The sequence below is a fragment of the Bos indicus genome, chromosome 13 (assembly GCF_029378745.1).
Source record: "Bos indicus isolate NIAB-ARS_2022 breed Sahiwal x Tharparkar chromosome 13, NIAB-ARS_B.indTharparkar_mat_pri_1.0, whole genome shotgun sequence".
Classification (NCBI taxonomy): Eukaryota; Metazoa; Chordata; class Mammalia; order Artiodactyla; family Bovidae; genus Bos; species Bos indicus.
This window is the reverse complement of record NC_091772.1, coordinates 34,639,687-34,662,935: the sequence shown is the minus strand read 5'-3', so window position 1 is coordinate 34,662,935 and position 23,249 is coordinate 34,639,687. Positions and strand designations below refer to the sequence as shown.

The window sequence follows — 23,249 nt, the reverse complement described above, 5'->3', positions numbered from 1 at the left end:
CGGGCTTGACTGCTGGTCAGGGAACTAAGATCCTACATGCTGTGCAGTACAGCCAAGAAATTAAATAAATACTATTTTTAAAAGATGTAAAATGTTCTTGAAGAGAACAGGTGACTGGTTATTGTCCATAGAATTCATTGAAAGGAGCTATGGGGAGTGATTTAACAGTGTGAAACTTAAATCTATATGCCTGCCCCCATCACAGACAAGCCCTGTCTCTAGCTGGAAAGAGCGGGTGCACCTTTAAGAGCTCATGGGTACAGGTGCCTGAATGGGCAGCAGGGGGCACCCTAACTGGACAAAGGGCTGGTGGCAAGCCTGTTTATTGGCTTCACAGTGAATAACCTCTGTGCTAATGTTATGTCCCCATGTCTTTTACACATCATTTTAGCAGGTAATGAGCTACTGTCTCAGCCTTTGATACCAAATTTTACTTATTTTTAATATCTTTCAAGAAAATTGACTTTCACTCAGATATAAACTCTTTGCAGATCTTGTAATTAAAGATTTTTTTTTTTAATGTTATTGACATCAGTAAGGAACTATATGTACATGTTGAGAAGTACTTCTGGAAAGTGTTAGTCGCTCAGTTGTGTCTAACTCTTTGCAGCCCCATGAACTGCAGCCCACTAGGCTCCTCTGTCCATGGGATTCCCCAGGCAAGAATATTGGAGTGGGTAGCCATTCCCTTCTCCAGGGGATCTTCCCAACCCAGTGGTTCTCCTGCATTACAGGCAGACTCTTTAACCGTCTGAGCTACCAGAGAAGCTTCTGAAATGTCACCTAAAATTTCAGTTGTAAACTGCATTTCAGTATTTTTCCTTCCAAGTTTTATGGTGTAACAAACATCTTCCTCTCCAACTCACACAAGGGAGGAGCAGATCCATTCATTTGGTTTTTTGTCCTGTACACATTCTCGGGATGTGGTTCTCAGATGTGGTCTCTCGGATGCAATAACGTAGCAATGTCACCTAACGGTTTCACTTTTAATACAATGGATACAGAGAATGTTAACATCTCATTTTGTTCTTTGTATGTGTACCAATTACCCGTCCTGCCCCCCTTGCAAATCCCTTCTAAGTTTAGGAAAAAATACTCATCTATGTCTTTATTCAGTTTTCTGGTCTACTAAGATGCCGTCTTCATGCTGGAATGTTTGTCTTCCATTTCTATGTGTCTCTTATCATTTCTCTGCTTAGAGAGTCCCCATCCAGCTCCTCGAAAGATGCAGGTGAAAGCATGTCCCTAGCTCCCAGCCACACCCAAGACCAGTATGACTTTCCAACATCCATACCTGTGTAAACTGTTACCCTTGTGTCTTTCTTACAAAGCCTAGCACTCTCTGGGTAATTGCCCAGTAGATCACACTCTGATGATGCCCCCAAAGGTCAGACTGTCCCCACGTCCCCTCAGCCAGGAAGATGACTCCAGGGCTGGGGAACTCGCTGGCCAGCGTGACAAACCGGGTCTCTGTTTCCTCTGGAGAGATGTTACAGAAACAACCGGCCGTCCACCTTCTTGAGTTCTGCAGCCACAAATCCAACCAACCACAATCCCAAAAAAATTTTTTTTAATTCTATAAAATTCCAGAAAAGCAAAACTTAAATTTTCTACAACAACTCTTTACAAAGCATTTACATCTTCTTCGGTATTAGGAGTCATGTAGAGATGATTTAGAGGATATGGGAGGATGTGTGTAGATTATATGCCAATATGCCATTTAATATTAAGTACTTGAGCATCCACGTGGATGTTGGTACCCACAGGAGGTCCTGGGACCAGTCCCTTGTAGATACCAAGGGAACAACTGTATGCGTTCTCTTCAGCTACCTCCAGTGCCTGAAAGGCCTTCAGAAGTCAATATTCTCTTTCTTCAAGGACATTCCGATCGCCACCTGCACTCTCTTATCCCATCTGCATGTTAGGGATGTGTCTTCATTGTTCAGTGTGGAATGGCAGACTGGCAGCTACTGCAGGCCTTAGAAACAATAAAACCTTGTCTGTGTGGGCAGTTTTCCTGTAAGTGTGCGTGTCCCATGTCTGTCTGTAAATTCTGTAAACTGTTAGGTCTCTGTTGGGGCTCCTGGTGCTCCCTTGGGGTCCTGGGAATTTCCAGAAGTGATCCTGAGATGCTCAGTTGCTCCTTTGTTTTTCCTGCAGGTCTGGCGTCCCCCACTGCCATCACCCCGGTAGCATCCCCTGTTTCCAGCAAAGCAAGGGGCACTACACCAGTTTCCAGACCCCTGGAAGGTGAGTCGTGAGGCCCTGCCGTGGAAGGGGTCTGCGGTCAGAAGAGCCCTCAGTGCTTCTCTCACTGTGTTTCCTCCTTGCCCAGATATCGAAGCCAGACCAGACATGCAGTTAGAGTCGGACCTCAAGCTGGACAGGCTGGAAACCTTCCTAAGAAGGCTGAATAACAAAGGTAATGCCAGGAGCCACAGAGAAGCTGTGGTTCACGTGTGTGTGGCTGGTGTGGCTCAAGTTTCAGTGGGTAGCTCAGAAAATCTAAAAATACCTACCCCACTTGCAGAATCTCTGAATCCCAACATGGTTTGCTTTTTCTCCTCAGCTAAATTGTCTTCTATTATGACTCAACCATTGCGTACTTTGAGCATTATCTCATGTTATAATTTAAAAGTTAATTTATTGGTCAACACTGATTAGATTACTAAGCTCTGATTCACTAGATAATGTACTCAGTAGGTGGCTCCCAATAGCACATTTGTGCCTGGATCTAAACTCTTGGGATGTCATCCAGTCAGGATTGTACACTCAGTACTTTTGCTTTTAACCGTGAAAGTAGATTATGACATGAAATCAACATGGTCTGATTGTATATGTCATTTTCCAATAAGGTAGCAGCTGCTATTATATCTGATTGTCACAAATAGTTTCCAGAAGAAAATTCTAGTGAATAAATAAAGATTTCAATACAAAAGACTATGAAGTATATAAAATTAAAGAATAACATGCAGAAGTAGCCTCATCTCTTAAGAAAAATGTCCAGTACTTAAAACTTGTCTGTTACTAAGCACCTACTATTGACAATGACCCCTATAGGTTGAAAATAATACAAACAACCACTTTAAAAATATAAAAGTGTCATATAATAACCAAGCTGGCAAGGCAAAGAATACAAACAATTCAGTTTATTACCTGTGTGTAACAGGTATCTAACCCAGAGGCCAGCAGACTAATCCAGCTCCCCACCTGTATTTGTAAATAAAGTTTTATTGGAACATAGTCATGCCCATCTGTTAGCTTATTGGTAATAGTTAATTTTGTGCTATAGCCACAGCTTCATGCAAGTTGCAACGCAAGTCAAATAGCCTCCCATGCAAAGCCTATAATATCTACTACATGGCCCTTTGCAGAAAAAGATTTTACCAAACCTTGATCTAGAACAAAGCTGAGGCTAGTTCTGTCTCCAAGAGCATAAAGAACAGGTTCAGAAATTGTCAGTGGCTTCAGCCTCCATCTCCTACCACTCCCAGCGCAGGTTTTGTTCAGTCCTTTCCTGAGAAGACAGCCAATGCCCGAGAAGCGTCTGCGGAATCTGGGAGCGCTGTCGCGTTTGCTCCACTCCTGGCCTTAGCGGGAAGAAAATAATGTTTAACCAAGTGAAGCAGAGTTGAAGTCATGTTTTTTACACACATCTCGGGTCATTGATTTGCTTGTTTGTTGATAGTTGGTGGGATGCAAGAAACAGTCCTCACTGTCACTGGGAAATCGGTGAAAGAGGTGATGAAGCCGGACGATGATGAAACCTTTGCCAAGTTTTACCGCAGCGTGGACTCCTCTCTACCGAGAAGCCCCGTAGAGCTGGACGAGGATTTCGATGTCATTTTTGATCCTTATGCCCCCAAGTAAGTTATTTCAATTCCCATCACCGGCCTCTGAATAGCACTTTATTCTCTCACCGTTATCACCTTCTGCAATAGAATAGCCAGACTGACACTGACCAGGGTCCTTGGCCTTTCCCAATCAATAGAAATTAATCTGAGGCCAGACAGAAAATGCAGGCAAGGCTTTATTGGGGCCCCTGCTGCAGCAGGAGGAAGGAAGAACAAGTGACAGGTGCCCTTGCTGGCTCCCCGAGGTGGGGTGAGCATGTTCCTTGTATGGGGTAAGGGAAGGGGTATGTCCAGGGTTCAAACCAGGAGGGTGGGTGGCTTAGGTGGTTTACCCACCCCTTTGGTGGTGTTGAGTGCAGGAGGCATGTGCAGTGCCCAGGTTTTGCTCCCAGCTCTTCAGATGTGGCAGTTGGGTTTTTTCGGTCTTTTTGTATCTTTTTGTTCATAATTTGCCCCAGTTACACACGCATGAAGTTATTTTTAGTCCCTTATAGTGTCTTCGTATTTTGTTGCTGGAGGAGATACTTGTCCAGCTGTCATCACTGCAGCAAAAGTTCTCAAGTCCCAGGTCCCAGCTTGTCTCAAAATCACTATTCTCTAGAACTAGACACTGGAGTAGATGGAGCTTGCATGCCCAGGACAGACGTCCTCTGCCAGAAAGCCTTGCATCCACACCACGTGCCTGGTCCACGTGATGGGTTTTTCACGTCACTCGACTATTGCTTTCAGACTTCATGAACACTGGTTAACCAACATTTTTATGCCTTCTTTCATTTGATGTGTCGAATTCTTACTCAACTTTGAAAACTATTTGGATCACCCAGGCTCCGATGAATACAGCTAACTAGAAAATCAATGAAATTTGCCACCAGTGATAAGATCAATAGATCCGAGGGTTTTATCAGTGCTGTCTCAGGTCCCTCTTCACACAGAAATTTGGCTACACCACTAAAGAAAAGTGTTCATGGTGTTAGAATTCCTTGGATCTCAAGTGCTGCGAAGAAAGGCAAATCCAACCAACTTCAGCAGAAGAGAAATGTGGAGGGATTTACAGGTTCACTCCTTGAGAAGTTGCAGGTGTGACCTCAGGTTCGGGGGGCTCAGAATAAGGTCTCTCTCATGCCAGCTTCCCTCTGTCCTTCCCTCTCAGGCTGTCACCACATTAGATGGTCACCCCTTACTCCAGATTTATAGCCCAGCTGTGTGGCCACTCCCGTTCAGGCAGCCACCCTGCCCAGCAGTCCTAGGAGGAGCTCTGGCTTGATTTTCCCAGATCTGCATGCAGCCCTGCAGCCATCATTGCAGCCAAGGGGATGGAAGATGCTGATAGGCTAGTGGTGGTCTCTGGATACCACCCCCCCTCCGCCAGCTCCAGAGCTGGGATAGAGGGTGGGGCGTGGAGGGAGGCAGTCCCCACAAAGGCAAATCCAGGACCACCTACCAGAAGCAGGGAGAGCGTGCTGGGTGGGCTTACCCCACAGCCATCCACCACATTTATCTGCTTCCCACCAATTTGTGAGAGAGCCTGTCTCTTCCAGAATTCTGCAAGGTCATCATAAATGTTTCCTTAAGCTGTTCCTGATACCCATTCTGCATTTTTCAATGTGTTCAGTTTTTTTGTTTTCAATTGGCTGTCTTAAGAAAATGAACAATTTGCCACTCCCCACCTTTAATATTCTGGGTATTATTTTCATACATGGTTATCGGACCATTTCTCAATCTCCTCCTCATCCAAATGTCATTGTTTAAATTGTTACATACAATTTGAACATTGATATGTCGTGTTGAACACATACACACATGATAATGTTACGTATGAAAGAGGACCTCCGGGGACAGAGATCCATGCACTTGGATGTTAAAAGCAGCTAGTCTGCTGGGAACTCTGGGACAGAGTGTACCCCCATCTTCATGGTCTGGTGTTTGGCCCCAGAGAGTTGTGTGTGTGTGAGAGAGAGAGAGAGACAGGGTCATAGTTTGGGGGCCTCTTTTTATTTCTATATACTCTTCAAAATAGTGCTTATTTTCCAAAGAGGGGCAGTGGGTTGGGAGGAGAATAGTGATGGGAGAATTGGGGGAGGAAACTGCAAAACTGGCATGGAGAGGAAGCTGAGTCTGCAGGAAGGAGGGTTAAATTGAGAAGCAGTGACTGACTAGTCTCCGAGGGCTTGCTAGAGAGCCCAGAGAAGGAAAGGCGGTTCTTTTCCAACAGGAAGTGATCAGGATGCTGTGTAGGGGGCAGGGTCGGGGGCGGTGATGATATCAGGGAAGGACTTCCACCCATCAGCGCTGACCAGGAGTGGGGCGGGCTGCACCAGAGGCGCTAACCGTTCCTCCAGGTGAAGTCCCAGGGGCATGGTGACAGCAAGGCTCCTAGGACTGGCTGGGATCTTGACCCAAATGGGCTTCAACCTTCCAAGATCCTCTGACTCCATCGGTGGAGTGGTGGGAGGAGGAGGCGCTGTTAGATTTATAATGCAATGGAGAAATAAAACTGTGGAGCTGGGTGCTCCAGGCCAGAGACCTGCAAGCCCCTGAGTGTGGGTGAGACTGCAGCCTGGCCACAGCAGCTCTGCTCTGCCCCGTAGGTTGACATCCTCGGTGGCTGAGCACAAGCGTGCCGTGCGGCCCAAGCGCCGGGTCCAGGCTTCCAAAAACCCCCTGAAGATGCTGGCCGCGAGGGAAGATCTCCTGCAGGAGTACACTGAGCAGAGACTGAACGTGGCCTTCGTGGAGTCAAAGCGGATGAAAGTCGAAAAGTGTGAGTGTGGGGCCCACCCCCAGCTGTGTGCTCGGGAACTGGGGGAGCAGGTGACTCCATCTCTCATTTTCCTGCCCTGCAAAGGCCAGCCACAGTGCCGAGACACTCATGAGAGACAAATGAGCGCGTTTGCACACATGCATGCACACCTGCAGAAAGCCTGCTTAGAAGGTGAAGGCTTCTCACAGAAACTCTTAAGTGTGGCCCATCTGTTCACTTAAAGTGAAAGTGTTAAGTCACTCAGTCACGACTCTTTGCGACCCCATCGGCTGGAGCCCACAAGGCTCCTCTGTCCATGGGGATTCTCCAGGCAAGAATACTGGAGTGGGGAGCCATTCCCTTCTCCAGGGGATCTTCTCGACCCAGGGATCAAACCCAGGTCTCCTGCATTGCAGGCAGATTCTTTACTGTCTGAGCCACCAGAGAAGCCCTCTATTCATTTAAGTCTTTTTGAGTTTTCTTTCCAGAGGCTGGAGGAAAGGGAGGTTGGGCTTTGTAATTTAGTCCATTTCCAAACTTGGCAGTTCTCCACCCCATTTGATTCTAGAGGAAATTTGATCTCTCATGGGCAAGTGTCCCACATCCCTGCTTTGCCTAGGTTTTATGCTGTTAATTAAAGTACAAACCAGTGCTTTTCACTTTGCTTTGGAGAGGACCTCGGGCTCCTTGAAGTTGGGATGTGGGCTGAGAGGAGTGGTGGGAGGGGGCAGAAGGGGTAGGCAATGATGAAAGTGAGGAGCGGTCCCCAGGCTCTGTTTCCACTCCAGGCTCAGCCGTCAGCTCTCCTTTGCCCAGCCACATGGGGGTCCAGCTCTGAAACAGCGGTTGTCCTGGTGGGGCTAGTGGCATGCATAATCTTGCGAGTCTGAATATTCTTGCTATCATTTTTGTTTTCCTATAGCACTCATAAACCTACTTACCAAAGTTGTTTTTTGTTTTTAGAAATAGAATATTTAGATGAGGTGGTTGAGTCTTTTCATCATAATTGTTTTCTGAATAAGTATATTTCAAATTCTGAGCCATATGAATTGTGAAGTGGTGTTATATGTCTTCAGTGTTAGAACTTCATCCCAGCGAAGTAATTTTCCAAGTTTCTCTCTAGCACACATGGGAGAAGGCAATGGCACCCCACTCCAGCACTCTTGCCTGGAAAATCCCATGGACAGAGGAGCCTGGTAGGCTGCAGTCCATGAGGTTGCTAAGAGTCGGACATGACTGAGTGATTTCATTTTCACTTTTCACTTTCATGCACTGGAGAAGGAAATGGCAACCCACTCCAGTGTTCTTGCCTGGAGAATCCCAGGGACGGGGGAGCCTGGTGGGCTGCCGTCTATGGGGTCGCACAGAGTCGGACATGACTGAAGCGACTTAGCAGCAGCAGCAGCATGCACATATTTTTTAAAACAAAGAACTGGAGAAATAAAGATTTATTGGCAAAGATTCTGTGTACTTTAATTCTGCCTCCACTTTTCAGAGGCATATGTACATTTGTTGGTTCACACAGAGAACCTAGCGTCTTATTACAATCTTAAATCTGAGAGGAAAGGATCCCAAGAGATCATCTAGTTGTTCACTCTGCCTCCAGGAACAGATGAGAACTAAACCAAGCCTTACAGAGTGCCTGCTTTTCTGCATATAAAGGCTTTGGATGGAAGATATCCAACAGTCCCCCTCAGGAAGCATTTCAACATCTGAACCCTGTTAGGAATTGTAATGGCTTTAGTGGAATTGCAGCAAATGAGTTCAGCTCCTAATTTTATACTGAGGTTGTTGGTCCACACTCATTTCTTATCTCTCTGCATGGATGGGTTGACACCTGTCAACAAGCATTTATATTTTCAATCCTGTGTTTAATTCCTAACACAGAGCTTCACAGAGCTCATCAGACGAGAGTATGTTTTCCCCATCAGGACTAGCTTGAAAAGAAAAAAGCAGTGATTGTTATGCATGATCACAGAGTATGAACCTTGTCTTCTCTCCCGTATGTCTTACTGCCCTGTGCTCTCTTTCATCCTTCAATCCTCCCAGTGTCCGCCAACTCCAGCTTCTCAGAAGTCACCCTGGCGGGGTTAGCCAGCAAAGAAAACTTCAGCAACGTCAGCCTGCGGAGCGTCAACCTGACGGAACAGAATTCCAACAACAGTGCAGTGCCCTACAAGAAGCTGATGCTGCTGCAGGTTAAAGGTACTGAGAGCCGAGAAGATGACACGTGACCCCGGGTTTTGTCTGGAGGCCTGAGTTCCCCCCACTTGCCTGACGGGGAGGGAACACATGCTCTGGAGAGCCCACCGGGCACTACCACATCTAACCCCAGCTTTGCAAAATCCCACGAGGTAGGAAGCATTTGGCTCCTGAGCTTGGTGACGGGCCCCAGGTCCCCACAGCTGCTGAGCAGCAGAGCTGACTGTGACCCTGGTCCATCTGATCCCAGAATCCTAGCTCTTGCTGCTGCGCCCCTTCCCGTGACCCTGGCCACACACTGCCTGTGGTCACCAGATGCCCCCGCGGCCATCAGAGTGTTCGCCCCACTCTGTCATCCTCACTGAGGTCAGCAGGAGTCAGGGAGCCAGAGGGAGAGATGGGCTCTTGGAGAAGGGAGCGAGGGAGTGCAGAGAGGTGGCCAACACCCTCCCTCCCCTCCTCTTTAACAAGGAGCCTTCCCCTGCAACCAGAGGGCTCTGGGCTGCCCTGCAGTGATTAGCTGCCCCCCAGCAGCACTGCTGTAGATTCGGCTCAAGACAAGGAGGGCGTATCCTCTGCTTCGCTGGTGGTTTCCAGTTTGTGTCTGCACGGCCACTGTCCTTTGTAGCGCATTTAAAAGACCAGTGGCAAGTGCAGACCCCCGCCTCCGTTCCCATGTTGTAGGGTCAGGGCGGCACTACTGGTGTGACTATGGGAAGATGGAAACCATTTAGGAGAAGGTGTTGGGAGCTGCACAAGGCAAGGCTTCCCTCTAAGCTGGTTCCTCTATAGACTCAGCGTTTCCGAGAACCAAGAGGTTCTCTGAAGGGCGTTCTGATCGCCCGGCCCACAGCGGCTGTGAAGTGTAGGAGGTGGGCTGAGTGGAGACCGACCAGGAGAGGAGCGGGAGAGGGAAACAGGGAGTTTGCAAGCATCCCTGGGGAGGGAGCCTTAGTGGATCCACGTGCTGTAAGAGGACACCGCTAGTGGTCCTGGCGGTGACTCCTGGGACATGCCACCAGGGAAAGTCATCCACGAGGCTGTGACCTACGCCCCCCGGGTCACGGGAGCTCAGCTGAGCAGAGACTGGTCAGGAGGCAGAGTCAGGAGCAGGGTTGCTCTGGATGTGAGGTGCATCCCGGCGGGTCCTGCTGGGACTGGGGCCAGGGCTCCTCTCGGGGAGACCGTGACCTCTGCCCCGTGTTCAGGAAGAAGACACGTGCAGACGCGGCTGGTGGAGCCTCGCGCCCCCTCCCTCAACAGCGGGGACTGCTTCCTCCTGCTCTCGCCCCATCACTGCTTCCTGTGGGTCGGAGAGTTCGCCAACGTGATCGAGAAGGCGAAGGTCAGTGTGTAAGCAATGAGAGTAGCTTGGTTCTGCGTCTCCTTTAGACACAGACAGGACATTCTTCCAGTGGCCAGACCCCTAGAAAGCTTCTCAAAGCCTCAGTGTCTCATTCAAGTGAGAGGGGATAGTCTTATTTCTTTTCCGGAATGTCTCTGCAACAAGCCTCTCATTAAGTGCTTCAGGGAGATGTTTTCAAAGGAGTCTGACCTATGCCCCCAGGTTTTAAGTCCTGGTTCATCGTTTGTAGAGGAAGAAACTTTCTCTACATCACTTCTAAGTTGTTTATCCCGGGTGCTAATGAAGTTCCTTCTCTGATATACTGAGTGAGATTTTAATGGGAAAAGACCAGGAAATGGGAATTTTTTTCTTATTGACTTACTGATTTTTAATTGACTTATAGTTGATTTACAATGTTAATTTCTGATTTACAGGGTTAATTTCTGCTGTAGAGCAAAGTGGTTCTGTTATACATATATTCTTTTTCATATTGTTTTTCTTCCCAGGAGGTTGAGTACAGTCCCTGTGCTCTACAATAGAACCTCAGTCTTTATCCACCCTGTATATGCTAGTGGCGTCTCTAATCCTAAACTCCTACTCCATCCCTCTCCCACCTCTCCTCCCCCTTGGCAACCACAAGGCTGCTCTCTATGTCTGTGAGTCTTTCTGTTTCATCGATAGCTTCATTTGTGTCTTATTTTAGACTCCACATATGACATCATATGGTATTTGTCCTTCTCTGACTTCACTTAGTATGATCATCCATGTTGCTGCAAACTTTGCTTTTTTTTATGGCTGATTAGTAGAATGGGTGTTTTTAAAAGCATCATGGATGATCTGTTGAATTTAAGACCTGTTGCTCTAAAGAATGCATTCCCTCTAGTCCTTTAGTTACATTTCCTTGACTTTGTAGACAACCCCCAACCAGTGGTGCCCCTGGCCCCTGTGGTCACGAGGTTTTCCTTTCAGACATGCACCATTTCTCTTCTCTGATTTCAGCCTTAGCCCATCCACCACCTGGCCTTGGACTTGTCTGCCCAGATAACTGTGCTCCTCTCTCTGTTTAGGCCTCAGAACTTGCGAGTTTAATTCAGACCAAGAGGGAACTTGGTTGTAGAGCAACTTACATCCAGACTGTTGAAGAAGGAATTAATACACACACACATGCAGCCAAAGACTTCTGGAAGCTTCTGGGCGGCCAAGCCAGTTACCAATGTAAGAGTTTACTGTATCTCAGAGAAGAAGACTGGCTACTTCTCCTCTCCTCCTTCCTTCTTCCAAATCAGCCGCTCTCCAGTGGAAAACATAACATCCCCTTACTGTTCTTATCCCAAAGCCGCCGGAGACCCAAAGGAGGATGAGCTCTATGAAACGGCCATAATAGAGACCAACTGCATTTACCGTCTGATGGATGACAAACTCGTTCCTGATGATGACTACTGGGGGAAGATCCCAAAGTGCTCCCTCCTGCAATCAAAAGAGGTATGGCGAGGGCTCCGCCTTGGCCCTGGGCTGCCCGGGAAAACAGACAAAAGTGCCCAACAGACACTAGCCAGGGTTAGTGCACATCACAGACTAGAGATATCTTGTTTGGGGTTTTTTGGCTGCACCTTGAAGCATGTGAGATCTTAAGTTCCCCAACCGGGAAACGAACCCACAGCCCCTGCAGTAGAAGAATAGCGTTCTTAACCACTGGACTACCAGGGAAGTCCCCAGAAACATCTTTTTAAAGGCTCCCAATTTGTGACTTCAAATCATTGCTGCCGTCTTAGATGCTAATTGTTTATTCACTAAGCTGTGTCTGCCTCTTTGCGACCCCATGGACTGTAGCCCACCAGGCTTCTCTGTCCATGGGATTTCCCAGGCAAGAATACTGGATCGGGTTGCCGTTTCCTCCTCCGGAGGATCTTCCCAACCCAGGGATTGAACCCATGTCTCTTAAGTGTCCTGCACTGGCAGGCAGATTCTTTACCACTGCGCCTCCTGGTGCTAATACAGAGTTACAATGTTGTTCCCAGGAGGCGTGGGACAGTGAAGGCTTTTCTGTTTGGGGCCAAACATAAATATGACTCAGGCCTGTCTTTTGATTTTTGTATAAACATTAAACATCTTTCAGTCCTTGAGTTTCAGGAATCATAGGTGTATATATAATTTTTAGGTTTGCCAAGTAAACCCATGAATTTTTATCTCACATAAGTAAAGATTTATTAAATATAAATAATAAATATTCTTTTTTCTGACAAGTATTTATTAAATATATTAAATATTTAATTTAATTTTATATTTAATATTTTATATATGTTTGTGGGCTTCCCCAGTGGCTCAGCAGTAAAAGAATCCACCTGCCATGCAGGAGCCACAGGAGACGTGGGTTCACTCCCTGGGTCAGGAAGATCCCCTAGAAGGGGGCATGGCAACCCACGCCAGTATTCTTGCTGGAGAATCCCATGGACCTAGGAGCCTGGCGGCTGCAGTCCAGGTCACAGAGAATCAAGCGTGACTGAAGCAAATGAGTACACGTGCATACATGTGTTTGTGTGTATGTGTACAAATGTTTGTGTGTGTGTGAGAGAGAGTATATATATGCAGAACCAGTAAGTATTCTGAATGTTGAGAAGAAAGTGGAAGACACAATGGGACTTTAAATTTCATTGGGTAGAAAAGTATTAGAATGTCATCCAAAGCTAAATTGATTGTCTGATGTGAATGGGCATTTAAAGGGAGAAACAGTCACAGAAAAAGAAGTAATCAGGAATAATTTTAATGATAAGGTGAAATTGAGTCTAGTTTGCTTAGTAACTTAGTTTGCTTAGTAGTAATAATTCTATTCTTAAGTAGAATTCCCAACACAGGGATCGAACCCAGGTCTCCCGCATTGCAGGTAGATTCTTTACCAGCTGAGCCACCAGGGAAGCCCAAGAATACTAGAGTGGGTAGCCTATCCCTTCTCCGGGGGATCTTCCTGATCTAAGAATTGAATCGGGGTCTCCTGCATTGCAGGCAGATTCTTTACCAACTGAGTTTTCAAGGAAGGTTGGAAATGAAGACAGGAATTATTCTAGGAAGAACAAGCAACAGGCATGGAAATAAGAAATAGCATTGTGTTCTTGTATTCATTCAACAAACCCTGGTGAGCCCAACTGCAAATATAAGTACAGGTTTGTCTCTGCCCTTGAGGGTCTCGGAATTGTACAGGGCGGAGTCCTGTACAATCACTGGGTCCTCAGTGCCACGTGAGGTTGCCTGTATAAGTTAAATGAGTGAATGACAAGGGAAGGGAGAGAGTAAGGGGGACGGAGGAAGACGTGCTTAAATAGCTCTTATGCCTCAGAAGTGCTACATGGCCTGAGCCTTCAGAGGAGGGGTTAACTTGGGCACTTAGGTCAACAAGACAGAAATCACACCCACGGAATGAAGGCTGGCTTGGCAGGATGGCACTAGCTGCCAGGTCTCTTTGTGTCTGTACTGAATGCTCCATTAGGATTTAAATCATCGCCTGTCTGGCTTACTGTCACTAGAGACTCTGGTTCAACTAGAACTTGTCCTTGGAGTTAACAGATTTTTCTGTGCCATTTCCCCAGGTACTGGTGTTTGATTTTGGGAGTGAAGTTTACGTGTGGCATGGAAAAGAAGTCACATTAGCACAACGGAAAATCGCCTTTCAGCTGGCAAAGCACTTGTGGAATGGAACCTTTGACTACGAGAATTGTGACATTAACCCGCTGGATCCTGGGGAATGCAATCCCCTCATTCCCAGGTACTGCCGGGCCCTTGGCCACCTCCCCCCACCGCAGTGATTAACCATCACCTTTCTTGGGTTTTACTTTCCATAAATGATCACAATGCAGTACCTTGATTATTCACAAAAGGAACGGCGCTTTAGCTTTTCCCTAACAAATACAGAAGTACGGATGGAGAGGTCGTCTGGATGGTGTTCCTGTTGTATTTCATTTCTTAAGGTAAATCGGTGCCACCTGCAGCGTTCAGGTGCTGCTGTGCCAGATGAATAGCAGTTGTTTAAACAAATGCCTTGCTCATTGGAAAAGCTTGCCAAGTCCTGGAATCCAGCCATGGATCTGTGGAAACCATGCCTCTGTCTGGTTTCATACCTCCCCAGCATAGCCCTTGAATTCCAGGATCCACTATTTGTTTAGATGAGGTTTTTGCCCTTTTAGGGGGAGGGAGGATGTGGTATTGAAGTAATGATTGTAGTTATTTCCTACAGTCTACTGGACTTTTCAAAGTCATCTTGGAGAAGCGGCCAAAGATGCACAAAACTCTCAGAAAAATGATCTTGAGGAAAAAATTCTTAGATCCAAAGGATCAGTGTTTTTTATTTCATAACTACCAGGAAAAAGAAGTGCCTTTAAATTATGCATCCCACATAATACATTAGAAATTGATGTAAATGGCACATTGAAACTGCTTTTTAATGTCTTCCATTGAATTTATATACAGATTTCAACTAACCTACCTAGTTTCCTGTTTTAAAATCCAAATCTTGATTTTATTATTGTCATTATAGAAAAAATCCAAAATGATGTCAGTGTAGGTGAAAAGTTTTCAAATCCTTTTTAAGCACATTTAACAAAATTAGTACTGAAACAACTAGTTTTTTTAAGAACTAAAGCTAAGACTAAAAGGAATATTTTACTTGCTATAGTAAAAGAAAAAAATACCAAAGCATAAAATCTGTCTGATAGACAATTTGGTCATGACGTCATCTGAGATCTGAAAATACAGAGGAGTGGGCATCCCGCCTGCTGGCTCTCAGCACCTCTGAGACCAGAAGCTCTGGGGGAGCTCTGGAAAAAATGCATTTGGTGGGCCCAGCCCAGGAGATGTGCTTTTGATTCAGGTGGGTGGGGCTCGTGTGTCAGCATGTCTTAAAAGCTCCCCAGGGATTTTAAGGTGCAGCCAAAGTAGAGCACTCAGCCCTTCTTAACAGACAGGAGACCAAAACCACTGAGGAGTCATGGCTTCACCCAGCTCAGACCCACGAGTCAGGACAGAGAGGAGGGTCACCAGCTTCACGCCCTCACACTGCAGATGCTGCTGGCCGTGCTCCCTGGCTTCACAGTATCCAAGATGAATGTCGAAGCTGAGACCAAAGTGCTCGTTCTGTAAGCACCTCAGCAAGTCTGCAGAGTGGAATTTATATAAAAGACAGTCACTCAGCTATTTTCTGCTAAGGACCATAGTCTTCAGGGTAGTCCTGAATTTTCCACAGTTGCTGATACTTGGTTCCTGAAGTCCCACCAGAGTCTGCAATGGAAGTGTTTGTATGAAGTGCCTCATCCTTTCGGGTCCCTTTGAAAACAGGCAGCCCCTTGCTGTGCCTTAGCTGTGATGCCAGAAACTGTGGTCTGGACCAAATAGGACATGATGAAGCATGGGCCACCCCAGGGCCCAGGAAGCACTGCCCGTCCATCTGAGGGACCCAGTTCACAAGCCAAGGCTGATTAGGAAGGATGAGAAACACCTTCACCTTATCCTTACGGCTCACCCTCTTCTGCACGTCTTTTCTCAGCTCTCCCTATTTCTAAGTTAGCTGTGTTCCAAGCTCAGTGCCGGATTCTGAGATCCCGAGACAGTACAGACCTCCTGACCGGGCTGGGCGGCTTCCTTTCTCTCTTCATTGTGTTCTGCTCAGCTGCTTCCCATCCAGTGACCTAGACTTAAATGTGCACAAATTCACTCTATGATCTATGAGGGTATGTTCATTTAGGGAACAGAGGAGAATTTTTCCTGGAGACTGGCAGTCTCCATTGTGACATGACTTAAGAGAACTCAGGGTGAATGCAGATCCCTCCCTCTATTCACGGACTTGAAGGAAACATGCTGAGGCTCTCTGGATGGCCGTGGGCAGAATAAAGCAGGCGAGAGTGACACGCCTGTGACTCCGGCCTTTGCTGAACTCCCAGACTAGCCCGTTGCCCTCCGGGACCCCGACGTGAGGATTTGCTAGAATGCAAGTCCAGTCCTGAGGTGGATCACGTCACATTCAGGCACATCAACTCCAGGGAAACAAAACCATGCAAGGCTTCAGGCTAAAATAAGAAAATGTCATTGATCAGGTCACATCAGTGAAAACAAACCATCCATTCTGTATACTGTTTGCGTATTTGGTTTTCTCACTAGCCACATGTGCTGGGTTTGGACTTCTTAATTTCAATGTGACTTATTTAATCTTGGTTCTTTTCCCATCCACTCCTCCCACCCCACCCCCACCCTGCAGGAAAGGACAGGGGCGGCCCGACTGGGCAATATTTGGGAGACTTACAGAACACAATGAGACGATCTTGTTCAAAGAGAAATTCCTTGATTGGACGGAACTGAAGAGACCTAACGAGAAGAACGCCAGCGAACTCGCGCAGCACAAGGTATGCAGGATGATTAAGCCCCAAACCTCAGAGCTCGGTTTGAGTCCATGCCAAAGGGGCCTGGATGCTAAAAGCCCTCCTGGGGTTTGCTAGTAGAACAGCAAACCGGTTTCCAGCTACATTCTGACTCCAGGAGGTGAAAATAGCTGTGTTTCCACCTCCAGGTTTATAGGTGTCGCATTCACAGTCATGGTGTGTGTCCTCTAAATGCACCCTTTCCTGAAATGCACTGGACAGCCTGAACGCCATCCTCTGAGGCTATCCCATCACCAGGGAAGCAGTGATGCTATAGCTGCGGATGCAGAGGCAGCTGAGCCAGCATGTCTGCGTTCCCTCCTAGGACGATGCCCGGGCAGAGGTCAAGCCTTACGACGTGACGCGGATGGTGCCCGTGCCCCAGACAACAGCCGGCACCGTGCTGGATGGGGTCAACGTGGGCCGAGGCTACGGGCTGGTGGAAGGGGACGACCGGAGGCAGTTCGAGATCGCCAGCATCTCAGTGGACGTCTGGCACATCCTGGAGTTCGACTACAGCAGGCTCCCCAAGCAGAGCATCGGGCAGTTCCACGAAGGCGATGCCTACGTGGTGAAGTGGAAGTTCATCGTGAGCACTGCAGGTCAGTGAGCACTTCTGTATCCTCCTAGCCCCACCGTGGCCATCGTGGCCGCCGGATCCAGACTGAGTGCATGTCTGCCCCCAGCCGCCGGTGCAGGGGCCAGTCTAGTCATTCCTCATGAGAACCTTGGGAATAGATTCCTAACACCCCAGCTTGGCTAGCATCCCTGGTGCTTCCCTCTAGTCTCCTGGCATGGTAAGGTTTCCCGGCCGCCCTCCCCTGCCCCATCCCCGAAGGTCTTCTAGAAAAGCAATGATTTGCCTCTGCATGACCTTAGTATTTACCCCGTGATTGGATGCTTTAAATGGAAGGAACACACGGCCGACGGTACAGCACTGAAACCAAATGGTGTTGTCACAGTCAATCCGTGCACAGAAAGATTTATTCAGACTGAAAGAAGTATTTCCTCTAAGGCTGAGAGTCCTAACAGTGCTCTATGTACCTGGCAGGGTAAATACATGGTCCCACCTCCCATGGACCCCACAGTGCTGTGCTCTTCACATGGCAAAAGAGCAAAACTCTGCATGGTGTGATCTGCACTAGGGGCAGTGAGGGCGGAGAGCGGTGGATTGGGGAGAAATCATCCCTTTTTCTTGCCAAGAAGCCGCCACAAGTCAAGTGATCCAGTGTCCCTCATTCCTACGCGTTTAGAGACAGTTTATGTCACAACTTGGTGATTCCGAGTTTCACTTGCCAAGGGAGTTTAGTCACCTCCTCCTGGCCCCCTTGCCGTCCGGGTGTGGCTGCCCCACGGGGCACAGGGTGGAGGCCACTGGTGGCTTTCAAACACTGACTTAGAACCATTTGGTTTTACCTAATTTATCCACTATACATCCATTAATCAACAGGTGGCATTTACTGAGCACCTGCTCTATAAAGAGGACACTTTTAAAATTTATTATTGAAGTATAGTTGATCAACAGTGCTGCATTAATTTCTGCTGTACAGCAGAATGATTCAAATATATATACATACACATATATCCTTTTTCATGATTTTCCATTATGGTTCATCCCAGGATATTAAATACAGTCCTGTGCTGTACAGTAGGACCTTGTGTATCCTTCCTGGATTACTAGTTTGTCTTTGTTAATCTCAAACTCCCAGTCTACCCCTCCCCGACGTCCCCTCCCGCTTTGGCAACTGCCAGTCTGTTCTTTATGAGTCTTGTTTCTGTTTTGTAGACAAGGTTGTGTGTGTTGTATTTTAGATTCCAGATACAAGTGATATCATACAGCATTTGTCTTTTTCTTACTTAGTATGATAATCTCTCCATCTGTGTTGCTCAAATGGCATTATCTCATTCTTTTTTCTGGCTGAGAAATATTTCATTGTGTGTGTGTGTTTACACCACATCTTCTTTACCTATCCATTTGTCCACGGACATTTAGGTAGCTTTCGTGTCTTGGCTATTGTAAATTGTGCTTCTATGAACATATGGATGCATATATCTTTTTCAATTATATTAACAGTTTTTTCCTGGATATATGCCCAGGAATGGAACTGCTGGATCACATGGTAATTCTTGTTTTAGTTTTCTGAGGAACCTCCATCCTGTTATCCACAGTGGTTGCACCAACTTACATTCTCACCAACAGTATAGGAGGGGGTTCCCTTTTCTCCATACCCTCTCCAGCATTTATTTGTAGATTTTAAAATGATGGTCATTCTGAATGGTAAGAGGTGATACTTCACTGTGGTTTTGATTTGCATTTCTCTAATAATTAATGATGTTGAGCATCTTTTCAACTGCCTACTAGCCATCTTTATGTCTTCTTTGGAAAAACGTCTATTTAGATCTTCTGCCCATTTTTCAATTGGGCTGTTTTCTGTTGTTGAGTTGTATGAGCTATTGTATAGTTGAGAGATTAAGCCCTTGTCAGTTACATCATTTGTCAGTATTTTCTCCCATCCCATAGGCTGTCTTTTCCTTTGGTTCCTTGTTTCCTTGGCTGTAAGTCTGATTAGGTCCCATTTGTTTTTGCTTTGATTTCTGTTGCCTCGGGAGACTGACATAGAAAACACTGGTGTAATTTCTGTCATAGGATGTTTTGCCCATGTTCTCTCCTAGGAGTTTTATGGTATCAGGTCTTATATTTAAGGAATAAGAGACTTTTTTAGGGACTGCGTGACTGGACAGTCACAGGACATAGGACTGGACACTCAAGACCCCTTTTCTCCCCAAGAAGGCCTCCCAGCTTGGAGGAAAGGCCCTAGACCCAGGGACCCTACAGCCTGGGTCTGAATCCTCTCAGGAGCCACTAGCTGTGCAAGTTGGGGAAATTTACATAACCTGTCTGAGCCTCGGTTTACTCGCCTGGCACATGGAGATTATAATACCCTGCTTGCCAGGGTCCTAGGATCGGGTATGTGGGATGTTTAGCATGTAGAGGTGCAGATATCATCACTGCTGACCTTTTCAGCATAGCTCCTGCATTGAACTGGAAGATGAGATACCATGGGTCCACCCCAATGACAGCAGTTCCCAGAGGGTCTCTGTTGTGGGTTTAAACTCTGGGGTGAATTGCCAAGTTGGACACTGAGTACTCATCTGTGCTGCCTGGCAGTTGAGACAATCAGCAGGAGTTTAGTGGGATAAGACCTACTAACCTTTGATGTTGTGGACGTGGGACCAATAAGGAGCAACTTTCAAGAGCACCCGCTGTCCTCAGCCTTAAAAGCAGAGGAAGGGAAGGGGCTCGCTGTTTTACAAAACCAGACAGGGGAGCTACTGTCTGAAATTTACTTGTCTCCTTTTCTTAAAAAAATAATGGTCAGTGAATGGATGACTAAGACTATATGAAAATGAATTTAAAAAACAGATCTCAGATTTCTGAGAGGCCCCTAACAAATGCTGATGTGACCTGGGCAAATACTTTGTGTTTCTCCCCAGTGAACACAAGGTACATGTCACAGCCAGACCCTGCGGCAGGCACCTTTATGGACAAAGTGACAGCTTTGATGAAGCCCAGCTGCGGAGGATTAAGGGAGGCCAGGTAGCGTTCAGATTCCAGGCCATCCCTCTGGGAGCAGAAAAGCACAGCCTAACAGCATTTGCAGCTGCTCTGTGGTCATCACAGAAGCCCTGGCCCCTTGTGACAGCTGGTCCAGTCCCCACATCACTCAGACCCACAGGGGTTGCCCCTGCAAAGGGGACTGAATTCAAAGTGCCCTTCTGGGCAGGCCCAGCAGAAAGCAGCTCCTGGTGACACAGCACTGTCGCCCTCTTGGCTGACTCTGGGACGTCTGCTCCTTGGGACGTGAACTGTGACCAGGGAGACCAGAGGCCCCAGTGGTCAGTGTCCTGCCCCAGATGCCACCTCAGGTGCTGCAGGATGTGGCTCAAGTCCCCACAGGGTCAGGGAACAGGCAGCTTGGGGTACCCAGTGATGCTGGGTCAGGCCCCACCGGGGCCCCATGCAGGAGTCAAGTTCCTATTGTAGGAGGCTGGCTGCAAGACCACATGCTGAGCAGTTCACGTGGCTGAACAGCCACCACCTGTTTTTTGTTACTTCTAAACGCAACTCCTGATAATGACCTTCCTCTCTGAAGTAGGTGGATGGCAGCATGCAGCAACATGTTACATTCAGCCTCGGTCAGGGCTGCAAAGATGACAGTCCAGAAGTTCTTAATATAGAGCTTAACTAATACAGCTTAACCTTTGCTAAAACTAAAAATCAATACATGCATCAAAAAGTAAGTTGTACACAGGATTAAATTCGGGGTATGCTGAAGAAAATCGCAAGCAAAATTTGTGAAAACTTTTATGGAATATTTTTAAGGGAATATAGTCCTATTTTAGGTATATGTAGGCAAGCCCATTTTAGAATGTTAGGGTGCACAACACTGATTATTTAATTATGAAAATATATTTAACAGACTGGTAACAAATTCTAAGACGTGTAAACTGCTGTGATAACTTTTAAGCATCTCTCTCCCTAGTAGTAGTCTAACTGATGTGACTAATTTTCACTGCTTTGAAGAGTGTGGGATTGCTAAACAAAGATAACTTCTGGTCCTACTTAAATTCGCAAAACTTTCAACGAGTGGCTTCCAAAGTAATTGTGGACATGTAACATCTATTCAGGGGGTGGTTTCTATTTGCTTGGTGCACCTAGAAGTACACAGATTTGACGATTTCAGGTTCACAGTAGAAGGTGCTAAGGCCTGCGCTTGGTCAGAATCCTTTAAGAATTATCATAATCATTTATGAAAGCTGTTTGAGTACTTTGATAAAAAGACCAGAAGAAATCACATAAATATGGCCCCTGATCACTCAGAAACTTGAAATAACTGAGCTTTCTTCTTACCTTCAAACCTTAAGACAACTGTGATTTTGTCAATGAGATTGGGGTTGAGAAAAATTGAGATCATACAGAACCAGAGTCCGATTATTATTTTTGGTATTTTTGTTTTTAAATATTTTATTGGCGTTTTATAGTTGCTTTACAATGTCATGTTAGTTTCTGCCGTGCACAAGGTGAATTACCTGTGTGTGTACATCTATGTATATCCCATCTTTTTAAAACTTCCTTCCCATATAGGTCACCGCAGAGCACTGTGTAGAGTTCCCTGTGCTATACAGTAGGTTCTCATTAATTACCTATTTTATACACATTACAATATAAACGTCAATCCCAACCCATCCAACCCACCCCCGCCCCTTTCCCCTTTGGTGTGCACGTTTATTCTTCCTGATTTTTAACATATACGGGTATCACAGGCACCTGCATCCTCCCTGGGTTGATCCCACCCGGACCACCCGGGCACGAGTGGAGATCTTAGTCTCCTGACGTCACTCAGCCTAGAACGCTCTGCCTCTTGGTCACGGTCATTCAGGCCTCTCTTATGCACCTCCTCCCAAAGGCCTTCCCCACCAGGCACTCCAGCAGCGCTCAGCCTGCCCCTGTCACATCCCCCGTCTTCTCCTCTCAGTAGTGACACCCTCTGAAGTCACCTTGCTCATCATCATTGCCCTAGCACACAGTAGGTGGTCAGGAAATATTTACTGAACACATGAGGGAGTCTGGAGACAGATCTCTTCCTAAAGGTAAAGGTTTGGGGTCTGAACTCCTGTCTGAAGTGACCGCTCACCCAGATCACTGTCCGTGACTGTCCCTCAGTGGGGTCTGCCTTCCATGTGCTGCTGTGGTCTCTCCAGTGCCTGCGAGGTCCTGGCAGTGAGACTAACCAGCCCTTCATCCTGGCTGCAGCCCTGGTGGCAGTCATCACTTAAATCCTGTTATTTTGTGAAAGTGATAGGTCCGCAATTCGTCTCTCCCATTTCTGACATAACTTGGAGACTTCAAAGTTTTTTTCCTGAACAGTCTTAGCAGATGACATTTCTTTGTGCTTAAAGCTGGCCCAACTGTTGTTTGCAGTATCTTTTCTCCACCAGCGGATCTTCTGCCAACGGTTGGTGAAACACGGAAATTGTGCTTGTGTCATCAGGCACCCCAGGCCTGCTCTGGCATCCGCACTTTTCTGTTACACACACCTGGATGGCCTACTATCTCCCCAGATGATAGATGTTTATCTTGGGGTATCAGGAGGGCCTGGAGATCATTTTCCTCCAGTTTGGAGGCTTGGGGTCCATTAGCTGGAAGAAAGGTGGTTTCTCTCCCTTCCAGTGGCCAACCAAGATCGACATTCCCTCCATTGTAAATGATTTATCCCCAGCCCTGCACCCCAGGGTTGCGCCTCTACTGTTTGTCCTCAGAGTCTGGAGGCCTGAGCTGCACACTGGCTCTTCTTGCGGTTTATCCCCTGCCCACCCCACGCTCTGCTGTTCTTTGTGTTTGCAGTGGGAAGCCGGCAGAAGGGGGAGCACTCGGTCAGGGTGGCTGGCAAAGAGAAATGTGTCTACTTCTTCTGGCAAGGCCGCCAGTCGACCGTGAGTGAGAAGGGCACATCAGCTCTGATGACAGTGGAGCTGGACGAGGAAAGGGGGGCCCAGGTAAGTCCTGGAGGCAGACGTGCTGCAAACAAGGTAAAGGAGGGCACCTGGCTTGTTTCCCTAAGGACCTGATTCTAATGAACAAAGGACAGCATTGTCCAAAGCCTCCTTAGTCTTGATCCGGCTTCTCTGTATTTCAGGCTCCATCTCCT

General features: G+C 47.0%; 1 protein-coding gene across 18 annotated transcripts in view; it reads left to right on the top strand.

Moving 5' to 3' along the window:
- Positions 1-23,249, top strand: part of SVIL (supervillin) — a 256,109-nt gene that overhangs the window by 220,437 nt on the left and 12,423 nt on the right. For all 18 annotated transcript variants that reach the window (XM_070800945.1, XM_070800947.1, XM_070800944.1 and 15 more), the window contains 12 exons: positions 2,161-2,250; positions 2,336-2,422; positions 3,689-3,866; positions 6,443-6,615; positions 8,644-8,799; positions 10,005-10,141; positions 11,209-11,356; positions 11,478-11,623; positions 13,723-13,898; positions 16,380-16,524; positions 16,865-17,141; positions 22,946-23,097. In XM_070800945.1, coding sequence (XP_070657046.1) covers positions 2,161-2,250; positions 2,336-2,422; positions 3,689-3,866; positions 6,443-6,615; positions 8,644-8,799; positions 10,005-10,141; positions 11,209-11,356; positions 11,478-11,623; positions 13,723-13,898; positions 16,380-16,524; positions 16,865-17,141; positions 22,946-23,097 — 1,865 coding nt within the window. The remainder of the gene's footprint in view (positions 1-2,160; positions 2,251-2,335; positions 2,423-3,688; positions 3,867-6,442; positions 6,616-8,643; positions 8,800-10,004; positions 10,142-11,208; positions 11,357-11,477; positions 11,624-13,722; positions 13,899-16,379; positions 16,525-16,864; positions 17,142-22,945; positions 23,098-23,249) is intronic.